The 12666-nt window shown below is 37.1% G+C and overlaps 1 protein-coding gene across 1 annotated transcript in view; it reads left to right on the forward strand.

Annotated features, from left to right (window-relative positions):
• The first annotated feature begins 418 nt into the window (after positions 1-418).
• QKI (QKI, KH domain containing, RNA binding) overlaps positions 419-12666 on the forward strand; it is a 178109-nt gene continuing 165861 nt past the window's right edge. Inside the window, exon 1 of the mRNA XM_012646792.1 lies at positions 419-675. Within this exon, the coding sequence (XP_012502246.1) occupies positions 534-675 (142 nt within the window). The 5' untranslated portion in view covers positions 419-533. The remainder of the gene's footprint in view (positions 676-12666) is intronic.

The raw sequence follows: 12666 nt of genomic DNA on the forward strand, positions 1-12666 counted from the left end.
GCGCCGCCTGAACTGAGGCGAACTCCGCCGCCAAGTGAGTGAGGAGGAGGAGGAGAAGGAGGAGGAGGAAGAGGAGGAGCGCAGTCAGAGCGCGGCGGCAGCGGCAGAGGCGCCGCGGCGGGGACCAGCCCAGAGAGACCCCGAGCCCGCGGCACAGGCGGCGGCGGCGCTGAGCGGGCGCGACCATCTGAACGAGCGGCGGCCCCGGCTCCTCCTCGTCCGGCGCCAGCGGCCCGCGCCCGCACTCGGCCCGCCGAGACCCGCCTCCCGCCCGCCGGCCTCGTGAGGGACGCGCCGAGCCGGCGGCCGAGGAGCGGCGGCGCCGGGAGCGCGTCGGGCCCGGGCGGAAAGTGCCTGCGGGGGGCGGGCGAGCGCGCGGTGCCGGCCGCCCCGGGGCTCGGCGCGGGAGCCGGAGCGGGAGCCGTCGCGGAGTGGGACGCCGAGTCCCGAGCGGCCGGCGGCCGGGGCTCGCCCCCGCCCCTCCCTCCTCTCCGGCGGCGGCGGCGGGCGGAGTGAGCTGCGGAGCCTGGAATATGGTCGGGGAAATGGAAACGAAGGAGAAGCCGAAGCCCACCCCAGATTACCTGATGCAGCTGATGAACGACAAGAAGCTCATGAGCAGCCTGCCGAACTTCTGCGGGATCTTCAACCACCTCGAGCGGCTGCTGGACGAAGGTGAGCCCGCTCTCGGGCCCCAGCCCCCGAACCCCGCCGGGGGCGGCCCCCTTTCCCCGCTTGGGATGGTGGGGAGGGCGGGAAGGTCACGGCCGGGCGGGACCGCGCGCCCGGGGGGACGGGGAGGCCGGGAGGAGGGCGCACAAAGGAGGCGCGGGGCCCGGCTCGCGGCGGGTGGGCCGGGGCCGACCCACAGGGGCCGGACGCCCCCTGCCCGCTCGGCTGGGACCCCGCGCCGCTGGAGCCCAAGTTTGTGCGCTGGGGAAGGCTTCAGGGCAAGCCCTCCGGCCCCGCTAATTTTCACGGTTACGTTTCCGAAAATCGAGAGGGGCCGGTCAGGCTTGGTGGTCCTCCCCGAGCCCTCCCTGAGAGCAGGGCCCGTGCCGCGCCGCCGGCCTAGAGGACACGCGTGTCCCCAGCCCCCGCGCGGCCTCCGAGCCCGCTCTCAGCGCGGATCTGCGAAGCCTCTCCATTTGGGAGCCCTCCTCCCATGAAGACTTTGTGGGATTCCCAAACAAAAGCATTTAGTGGGGTTTTTGTGTTTTGGAGTTTGTGTAGCTTGTGAATGCTCAAGTTGAAGTCAGCGTGGGGCTTGTTAATTGAAAGAAATTCCGTAGGAGATCGAAAGTAATGCTGATGTAGCCGAAGGTGACGACAAAATGACAGCGAAAAGCACTTTTTGTCCTTTTGTTTGGGGAAGCGAGAACTGTTAGGAGTTTAACTTCACTTTTTGTGTGTGTGTGTGGGGGGGGGGTGGCGTACGAAATACCGCGATGACAGATCTAAACGTAATCCCGAGTTTGAAAGAACTTGGGCGGAGGGTTTGCTCCCAGGAGGCAGCCGCCTTAGCTTGTAGCAAAGGGAATCGAGACGTTTCAGAGGGCGAAATAAAATTGAGCAAAAGTTTGCAAAAAGCTTCGTTGGTGAAGCGCTGTGGGGAGCGAAGAATGACAAGGAGATTAATGTTGACCAACTCTGGAATTTCTTTAAGAAGTTCTTGTAGCAATAACCTGGAGTATTAATTTCTAGTAGCTGTGGGTTTCTGTGGACGCCTAGAGAACAAAATGACCAACAGAAACGTCTATTTTTAAAATCGAGTTGCAAGGAGTTTCTTTACTCTGTTTAAAGGTATCACCAGAGGACTGTTTGAAGGAAATTGAAAACTGTAGGTTGAAGAGATGAATGATGGATTTTAGATTTTTCACAAGAATTTCGAGATTTTAAAAATAGAGCTGGGGAAAAGGAGTCTGAAGCTTAGGGAGTTGGAATGTCACTAAAGAACAAAAGACCGGAAATATCTCCATGATAAAAAGATGGCTAAAGAAAAATCACAGGAGCTTTTGTTATCTTGAAAGTTACAGAAACAATTTTAAAGTAAAAAACTGTTAGTTATTACTGCTTTCTCGTCGGTTTGCTTACATATGTTAAGCATAATGCAGTAACACATATTAAAGTGGACATTTTCCGCTATTGGAACAAAAAATCTGTTAATTGCAAGTTGCTCCAGAGAAAACTTGAGCTGTCCCTTTAAGGGTTTCTGCTTTTCTTATTTGTGTTGGCATTTGAAAGATCGTGGAGGCAGAAAACTTTCTGGAATGTCAAAAAAAAATTGCTGGAACTCTTAAACTGAGTATTTCCAACCATGGGCGCTAAGGGGCGCCAGTTATTGTTATTTTTAACCATGGAAATGTTTGGAATGAAATGTGTAATATACTCAGTAATCTGACCTATATTAAATTTAGTTGAAACTTAAATTATAGATCATTTCATTTGTCATGTGTGTCTGTAAAAGTGTTTGCGAACACTGAAAACATTTCCTTTAAAAATATTGGCACTTTATCCCATTTAAAAAATAATGTGCTGTTATTTTCTCCTTGTCGTATTTTGGTTAAAGTTTTAGTAGCGTTAGTAACAGTTTCTGGTGAAAGTTTTTTTTTTTTTTTTCCTTAAAATGCGTTTGTTTAGAAGGAATCCCTTACAGACATTAAGATGGAAATAGGCCCGGACAATATTTAGGATTAATTAAATTGAAATTAGATTGCATTCTTAAAATACTGAATTCAGTCAAAGAGTGTAGGAGAATATAAAAAATTTGGAAATACCTTCACCTTATGTGTACTTTTAAAACACCTAAATAATCTGAGTTTCGTGATTAGTAATAAAAGGCTTCTCACTTGTGCTTTTATGTTAACCTAAAATCTTTAAATTTAGAGTGATTCCTTGTTAAGTTTCTAACTTTTGGCTTTAATAATTTTCAGTCTTTCAAATCTAGAAATTTCAATTACATCATTATTTCTAACAAAGGTTTATTTCTCTCTGGTTGGAAATGGTAACCATTTGAGTTTTAAATGTAGGAGACCCATAGTTTAGAATGATACCGTCTAAATAAGGTTTGTTTCCCCTTTTAATTTGGTTTACTCCGTTTTTCATCTTAGTATATCTTCAGTTTTAGCGTTTTCAACTCCCTAGCATAAAGATTGCTTCTGTATGGTAGCTAATGGTTTAAAAATGGGCAGCATAATGACATGGAAGTTTGTTTTTTATCAGACCAGTACAAACATGCAGGAAAAAGGACTATTCCTTAGTGTGGATCAGGCTGCTTCCTGTAATTGTTAGCCTTATTATAAACTTAATTTGACTTAAGAAAAATATTGGTTTCTGAAGTGCATCACATTTTTTTTCTTGCTGGATGATTTAATTGTGAAATTTGGCTAGTCGGCGTTACCCCTTTGTGGCCTGTCATGGTCCGAAACAAATTAATCATGACTTCTGTTTGTGATCAGGAATTACATATTCCTTTGCCCGTGATGCTTAAGCTGAAAAACTGTAAATTTTTTTTCCATGATTAGTTTAATGAAGTTAGCATGTTGTACTTAGAGTAGATGTGTTTTCTGATATTTAGAAATTTTGAATGAGACTTCAACAGTTTTATTTTAAAATATTTTTCAAATAACCTTTACAAATTTCTCAGTTTGAGAAATTTTGACTAGTTATAAATTTGGTAATTAAGTATGAGGGGTTTTCCTGGTTGATTAAAACTTTGAATGCTTTAGAATGAGCATTTTAATTGCTTACCAAGTTAACCTTTAGTCTAGATCTTGACTATGGACAATCTTTTTGTTTTACTGTCTGTTTTTGTTTGGGCACGGTTGGGGAGGTGGGGGGGTTGTCATTCTTTCCTTCTAAGTATCTTGAACATGGTTGCTTTTTAAAGTTGTGAATACATTCTAGGTTGGGCCAGTCATAAAGGACGTAACTTCACTTTGGAATCTTTTATTGAAGATAGAGATGATTATAGGATTACAGATAAAACCTAGGTCTTAAACTGCTCTGTCTTCTGAAAGAAGTTTTCAAGTGAACCCTGAGACCATCTTTGGGAAAGAGCAGCTAGAACACAAAGATTTTTTTTAAACAAAGACTTTTCTTTGTCATGAAAATGAAACTTACTAACAATAGTTGAGTGCAAATTATGCTTTTATAAAATTTTGAATTGAGAAGGTGAAGAATAAAATTAATTTGACTTAAAAATCCCAAATGAGGGAGAGGTAGAAAACTAGGTATTTTAAAGTCAGATTTTGTGTTTTTGTTTTGTGGGGGGGCTGTGTTAAAGCTGCTGATACAAGAATGAAAACATACAGTTTGTGAGGAAGGACAGTCTAAGTCTTTTCATTATTGATATCACAAAAATTAGTGTGTGGCTCAGAAAAAGTGAGCAGATTAGATACTGCATTACTGATTTGAAAAATACATTTCCATTTTCTGATGGCTTTTTGTTTGTTTTTATAGTAAATTTTGTTTTGACCTCAACTTAGTTTCTCACCTTGCCTGCTGCCTCTCACATAAGAATATGAGGAAAAATATTTTAAGATAAAACTTGCTTTACTGGTCAACATTTTTCCATGTTAATGTTTATTGCTATTTATTATGCATTCATTGAATGTATCATACCTTCAGTTCTCCGACATTTAATTTTTTTTTTTTTTTTTGAGAAACTTTGCTCATTTACAAAAGCTTTGGCTAAAAAATTATATGCCTGTTGGTAATGAGGGGACTTTTGCTATGTAGGTTTCTTACAATTTTATGTTTTCTATTTGTGTGACGAAGCAGTCATTGACAGTAATCAGTATCTGTGACAGACAGATTTTACATAAGGTGAAATAATGAATTTGTTCTTTAGGAGCTAAGATTTTGCTTTTGTACACAAGCTCTTTGAATTAGTTATAATAAGAAGGAAGCTGATATTTATAATCAGTTCTTTCCATTACCTTTTTAACTCATCCAGGAGGTGTCACCAGCTATATATGGCAATAATGGAAGTGATCATTTGTGTCGTATAATGGAAATGATCATTTGTGGATTACTTATTTAGCAGTCATTCTCTACTTCTAAACCTTAACTCCCCTGTAGGTGGAAGGTGATGATTCCTTTGTAAACTTTCCCTAGTTTACATGTTTTATAATAAAAGTTGTATTCTCAAGTATATAACAACGTTAATAAAGTAGGTCTCTTTGCTAATTACATTTGCTGTGTCCATACCGTATTTGGTATGGACACCTTTTCTTAAATGACTTTGAGAATATCAACTTAAAACAAGGTAATTTGACTTCTTAAATGCTTTGTGCACTTTATATTTCTGTTGTTATTGCCTTACTAGTCACTGTTACTGTGCTGGAGCTGATTAAAATTAGTCATTTTTCCAAAGTGAAGTAATAATCCCCTCCCTTTTACCTGGCCTTCACTGAAGCATAATTCAGATGCTCCTTTTTTGAGACCAGTGTACTTACACATGTAAAGACTTTTCTTTTTTTGTTTTGTTTTGGTATTAAGGGAATTAATTATACTAGTGTGATATTAGGGACAGCTTTTTATAAACTTACTGGAACTACACTTTAATTTACTTGAGAAATTCACTGTAGCTAATATATTTGTTTGATGGTGCCATTGTAAGCAAAACTTGCTCTTCTCTGTTGGAGATGAAAAATGCTGTGACATTGGTGGGCTTTATTTGTTGATAAATTAAAGACAGCCCACTGAGCAACTTTCTGCTATTCATATGTCAATTGTTATGAAAATATTCAAAGATCTATTTTAAGGCTAAAGGATGGAAGGTAGGTAGTGGGCCCATGTTAGCAGGTCAGAATTAGAGTTATATACCAGTTTTTTATTTAGCTGATTGACAGCACTTTATTATTTCTCCAACCCGTGCTTTGACATTAAGACAGTTCAGTGTTAATTTTAAGTGCAATAATGTATTTTTTTTCCCCTTAATGAAAAATTTTAGGGAATACTTACACCACTTACAAAAATTAGCATTTCAGTTTTCGGGCCCAAAATAGCTAAATTATTTGATGTCCAAGTGAGATTTTTACAGTTTTATTTTCACTTAATAGAAAAGCAAAAAACAGTTAGGTATGTTAGTGTGACTGTTAAGAAATTTGTTCATAAGTAACTCCCCAGTCTGTGTTAGATACTGCTTTCTGTGTAGTTATGATCATAGTTAACATTGTAATGTTATTATCTGTTTTGTGTTTGTCTACCTTGTTAGAATTTGTTCCTTGAAGATGCCCCCCACCTCAGAGCCTGGCATATATACACTCTCAGATGTTTGTTTAACTATATCTTGATTTGATTTCTAGTTTCTCTAAAATAGGAGATGTGCACATGAATTTTTTAAATGAAATATAGAGGTGACATAAACATTGTCTCAAACCTTTAAAAAAATTAAGCAATTGTATAATTGTGATAGTTTTAGACACTTATAGAAAAAGATATGTGTATTTTTTTCTTAAAAATGACATTTTAAGAAATATTATTTGTAGTACTTGCCCTCCAGGTGCTTAATCTTAATTTTACTTTAATGTGATTGGTACGAATGAGAATTAGAAAGATAAAACTGTTTTACTTAAGCAGTATAATTTCTAGCCAGTCCTTATACCAAAGTATATCAATCCATAAGCAGAGAAAATCTACCAGTACTCACCTCAGCTCTTGAAAGTTTTGGCCCTTTTGGAATTGTATAGGTAAACTTTTTCCCCAGTTACCTATGAAAGTCAACATATATAGGTCTTGTACTCTATGTAAAGTATTATAGGAAAGATTCCTTGTCCCTAAGTGCTGCTTTGGTGTGTTCAGAATAAACAAGGACTATCTGAATGTTTTAGTTAAGAAGAAAGCTGAATATAATCGTATGTGGCAGATTGTCATTTAACACACATAGCAATTTTTAAACACAGATGTATCTTTAAGCTAATTTGAAACAGTGCCGTTACTTAGAAGACTGATACATTGAAATTTTCAGTTAACTGAAACCTAATTCTTCTATTTCTAAAAGGAATCTATTACTCTGCAGTAACAATATTTGAAAATCTGTGATGAATTTTTAAAAAAATAGATCGCAGAAGGTAAGTGATTTATCCAGAATTCCTTTAATTAGCAAGCAAATGACTATACTTAATTTTTTGTCATTTCTTCAATTTCTTGAAGCAAAAACTCTTCTTTGAAAACCCAGCAGTCCTAACAAAGTAAAAAAAATTTGTTTATTATCATAATTTTGCTTTGTGTATTATTGATTCTAACCTATGTGTTTTATCGAACTAAATTTTGAGGCTGGTGAAATGAATCAATTCACTGTAACATTTCTATCACATTATTTATGGTAAGCAGAATTTGTCAGGTTGGGTTGTCATGGATCCTTTTCAAAGATTTTCCAGTGTTAGAAAAAACATCAAAGTGCAGTTAAATCCATAAAGTGGTTCTATGTTACTGCCACAAAATAAGGAAAGGGCATGTGAGTGGGTGTGGGGGTGTGTGTAGGCATTTGTGTCTGTAAAGTGAGATAGTCAGTACATGTGAGTTGGCCTTGGAATCTTTGAGAGTGGATACTGGTGAAGTTCCAGATGAAAATGGTTTTCTAAATAATTAAATGTCTAGTTGGTCCCAGGATTGAAAAAGTAGCAGGTCTGAAATAAGCACCCTGCTTTTGCTTTAGTGCAGGACAGTTCATTATAAAGACAGAGCATGATCACCTGGTCAGTAGCAAATTATTGGGGAGCCCTTGGCTTTAAAGCTAATTTTGTTTGAAATACTTAGAAAAAACTAAACAGCAAAAAATATATGATACATATTCGTTACATTTTAGGAGTACAACTTGGAAAATGCATAGAAAATCTTGCAATTTTTAAATTTGAAGGTTTTTTTCATAAACTCTCAATGTCATAATTTTCTGGGGGGCGTCTTGAAATTGTCTTACAGACAGTATTTGAAAAAATGTATAAGAAAAATGAGAAGAAAAGAATATTTCTTCTTGGGATGTGGATGTCTTGCATTGGTAGGGAAAATTAAAATTGTATCAGAGGATTGTTTCAGAGCTGCAGGGGACCTTAGAGTTGAGAGGTGTCTTTTAATGATAAAAATTTTGTGAAAATTAAGAAGCTAAAAGCGAGAAAGTACAGACGTGTTTAGAGGATTTCAACTCATTCACTTAAATTTCTTGGTAACCAAAGGATAGTGCCTCAGTTCTTTAAATGATGTGGCACAAATAAATCTGGTGTGTATTTAATAGTCTTGTTGCTGTTACTATTACTATCATTATTTTTTACTAAGTCCTCAAGAGGAAACATTTCTGATTGGAAGATTTAATATAAAATTGTAATATTGCTTAAGTCATTGAAGTCAGAAATGTATGCATGTATCAGTTTTAGATGAGCATGGGGTGAATAGCCCAATGATTTATCAGGTAGACAGCCAAAGAGTGACAGCCAGAGTGACAGCCAGAGGTAGATGATTACGAATTGGTGGAAATGGTGCCTCACTAGGTAACTACTACAGTGCATTCCTGATGCCAGCATCTGGAGTATGATTGCACATTTCAAGTATATTCAAAGGAATTAAATATAAGCCACAGTTCTTTGCTATATCTCTCTGATGCAGTTGTTACATGGCAGGTGAATAATTTTTTTTTAAGAAAAAATATAATTTTCAAACCCAGGACAAATAAAAATTACTCTGAAATTGTATATCTAATTTTTTATTGTTGCTGCTACCACCATGCTTGGGTGATATCTCTGTTGTCATGACAGGTATTCAAGTGTTAACTCTGCATATATGTGCATGCACATGCATGAGCCAGTGTAAAGATGAGAATGAGTGTGTCTGCATATGCTAATGAGACCATGTGGTGAAGTGGTAAGAGTTCTTTTGACTATAGAGCTGGGATCTAATCATGACTCTGCAGTTAACTAATTAGTTTGGTGATCTTGGACAAGATCTCTAACCTTTCTGAACCTCAGCTTCTTCATCTGCAAGTGGAATTACCAACTGCCCTGCCAACTTCAAATCCATGTATTCTGAGAATGATGGGTATTATATGCAAAAGAGCTCATACTATAAAGTAGCAGCATCATTTAATTTCTGTCAACATTTTCAGGTTGTTTATGATAGAATGAACAATCATATAAACAAAGCAGCTTATAGATAGTGAGAAATGAAAAAGGGAGAAAGTAATTTATCCATGTGGCTGTTGCTGGTTTTTATGTACACGAGACTCACTCACTTCTAGCACTCTGGTAGTTCAGAAGAAAAGTCACTTTGAGCTGAAGTGTATCTAGTAAGGGTTTTTTTTTTTTTGAGAAGTGGATCCTGAGTTGGTATTGATAGTTGGTAGGATTTAGTGAGGTGAATGGGAAAGTGGAGGACGTTCCAAGGGAAGGCAAAGTACAGCATTGCCAACACCGTGGTGAGGGAAGAGTGCAAGACTTGTTCAGGAAATCATACAGATTAAGTTGCTTGGAATGGCAAATGCATGTAGAGTAGTGGGAATTAAGAGAAAACTGGAGAGAAACCATGTTAGGGCTAGATTGTGGTAGGCCTTGAAGGCCAGAATATAGAGTTTGAATTTTATTCTGAGGGTTGTAGGGAATCATTAAAGGTTATCATAATGAACCTCTATATGGGTAAACTGACAAGAGTGCATAGGATACATGGATTTTAAGGAAGTACACGTTTGATGCAGTGTGAAGAGTTAAGCTATTGTATGTGGTTACCCTTAGGAAAATTTTTGTGAGTAGTTATATTTTTCTCAAAACAGTATTAATAAATTTATATTTTGAGCTTTCTGTGTTTCAGACTATTTAGAGGTTTTTTTTTAGCGTGTTTTAACTAGTAACAAACAGATTTTTCTTTTCTTTACTTACAAGTTAGTGTACTCATCCTGAAGTATTAGAACATGTGAGGGCTCATTTGTTTTGCTGTCACCCCAATTTTTGTTTACTTAGAATTGAGCTTTCATAAAGAGAATTGAAGAAAATCTTGGTTTGGGAGAATCTTAGCAATTCTTGAATTAGTTTGACTTGGAGAAAATTTTGTCCCAATCTCACTGATCTGTTAAATCTAAATGGTTTACCATGTACAATGCAGTTTCTGAGAACTTTACTGCAGTCATTGTCTATTTTACTTTTATTTAATTATATTTATTTTTGTTTAAGTACATTAGAGATATCTTGATATTCCATCCCTAAATATGCGTGTATCTCTTTAAAAATTAATACTTTTCCTACATTGTGACATCGCACTGAACAAGGTGGGTTACTCCTACACATAATAACCAATCCATATTAGATTTCTGTAGTTGTCTCTCAAATATTCTTTATAGCTGGATTGTACAAACCAGAATCTTACTCAGTATCATTCATTCATTGAATCTGGTTGTTACGACTTTAAGTTTTTTTTAAATCTAGAACCATCTCTTTTATTATGACACTGGTTTGACTTCCTTGGGCTTGTTCTTTTATACCCTTTGTATCTAGTACATTGGAAGTTAGATCTAAAAATAAAATAGGTCCAAGTATAGCATCTCTGGCTAGAGTACATCGGTCATAGGTGCTGCTGTGTGTTTTATGTAGTATCATATTGGGAGGTACAGTAACTGGTTTCACCATTAGTAAAGCTAAGATTGATACCTGGATTAGAATGGTAGTAGGTGGATACTTCTACTGTAAACTTTTTTTTCTGCTGGTACCAGAAGTTAAACAGACACTATACATTAGGTTGCGTCACCTACCATTCACACCATGGTTTTAACCAGTTGCTTATCCTTGCCTGAATCAGTTTCATTAGGACTTGGAACATGATGATTTTTTAATTCCACCATTCTTTCTCTAGTTATTATTTGACATTCTTTGAAAGGTAGAGCTTTCTCTCACCATCAAGAACTATACTTCTATTTGAAGTAAGTTTCTAATGGGAAAGCCAGATAGATGCTTATTTTTATTATCAGTTGGTTACCAAAGTAAAGTATTGGTTTTCTAGGTGCTCCAAATGGGGACCAGTGAATTTTTTGTCTTTTTTTTTTTCTTATTTTTTTTTTCATTATGGGATCGTGGATTTCATAGACTTTGTATATTTAAGTCAACTGTAATTAATTTTGATGTTCAAATTGTCATGATTTTGGCCAGTGATGATTAAACTGGCTCCTCTATCTTTTGAAATCTTCCTTGCTTTCTGGGGCAGTGAGATGCCCCTAGCTCGTCTTATGCCTTCTCTACCCCACAGCTAGATTTGGCCATTTCTCCAAGATTCTTTTCAGTGGGAATGGTATTAGAGACTTGAATTTCGGTGCTAAATGTGTTCATTGCTGTTGGGATGAGATTACTTCCAGGACATTTTCTATGGACAGAGCTAGACAATATTGGTTTTAAAATTCATTAGTTCATATTTGTATTTTCAATTCAATTTTAACATTAATGTTATAGTCATATCTTTTTCCCCCTGCCAACACCAGACTAATGTGGTTCTTGACAGTGACATAATTACCTATTTGCTTTATTCTACAATATAAAGACAACACCTTCTAAAAAACTACTAATAACAGTAAAACTACTGAATATATTTAAAATTTTTTTAGCCATTTTAGACATGTTGCAAATTATAGGTACAGCCAGTGACCCATTGTTTTAATTGATTACAGTTTTCTTCATTCATTTTTGGGTCTAATTCTGTGTATACTAAGTTTTTATTTTTACCAAATCTTGGTTTTGATTTTTTGATGTTGTTACTTATTGGCTAAGTTCTTTTGTTGTTGTACTCTTTGGTTCTATTAGCTTTTACCCTATGCTCTGGAGAAATTTGAGGAAAATATACATATATTTTTAAGACAGGGATTTGTATGTGTATATATGCATATGTTTGATGGCAGTATGATCTGGAAAGATAACTAACTTATAAGGAAATGGTTGTTTTGTTTAGACAACTGTTTTGTATCTTGAACCTGAAAGGTAGGAAAAGAGGAGGAAAATAACAGGCAAAATCTTTTAATTTAGCAAATTCTTTTGAATAATATTGACAAAAGAACATATAGCTCTTTACGATTTTAAAGCCTTATGAGGTAGCGAAACTTTTAGGTAGAAATTAAGCATTAAAATTGTTTTTATAAGTAGTTGCAAAATCTCTACTGCGAACTTTTTGTCATTAAGAACTTTTAATAGTAAGGAACTTTTGTTCCAGCAGATGGGGATATTAGTACACAAAAGAGATCATTTAGTGATTAAAATGTATTGAGAAATAACCCTTTTGCCAGAATAGGAAAATATTCTCCTTTAAATTGTAAGGAAAGAGTTGCTCAGGAATATGACAAATAGCAGTTATTGAATTTAATATTTTGGGTGGCATGTGAATAAGTTACGATAATTCCTTAAAGAACTTTTTAAAAGACTATCTGTTGATATGTTGACTATATTAAATATAACTGGATTAAGACATTGGATTGATTGCAGAAATTGTCTGAAATAGTCTCTACCTTTACAGCTTAGTTATTTGAAGAGTTGTTATTTTGGTGAGAGACTAAGTTGCATATATTGAGAGGTATCATTTGTATACTATCTTTGTAGTTCTAAAGTCTTTAACCAGGTAATTGATTTGTTTACTTATGAAAGTCAGAAAAAAATGTGTCATAGTTTACTGCTATATGAAGAGAAAGTTCTTTTGGGGATCATAATT

Source organism: Propithecus coquereli, unplaced genomic scaffold, assembly GCF_000956105.1.
Source record: "Propithecus coquereli isolate 6110/MARCELLA unplaced genomic scaffold, Pcoq_1.0 Scaffold25, whole genome shotgun sequence".
NCBI classification, from domain to species: domain Eukaryota; kingdom Metazoa; phylum Chordata; class Mammalia; order Primates; family Indriidae; genus Propithecus; species Propithecus coquereli.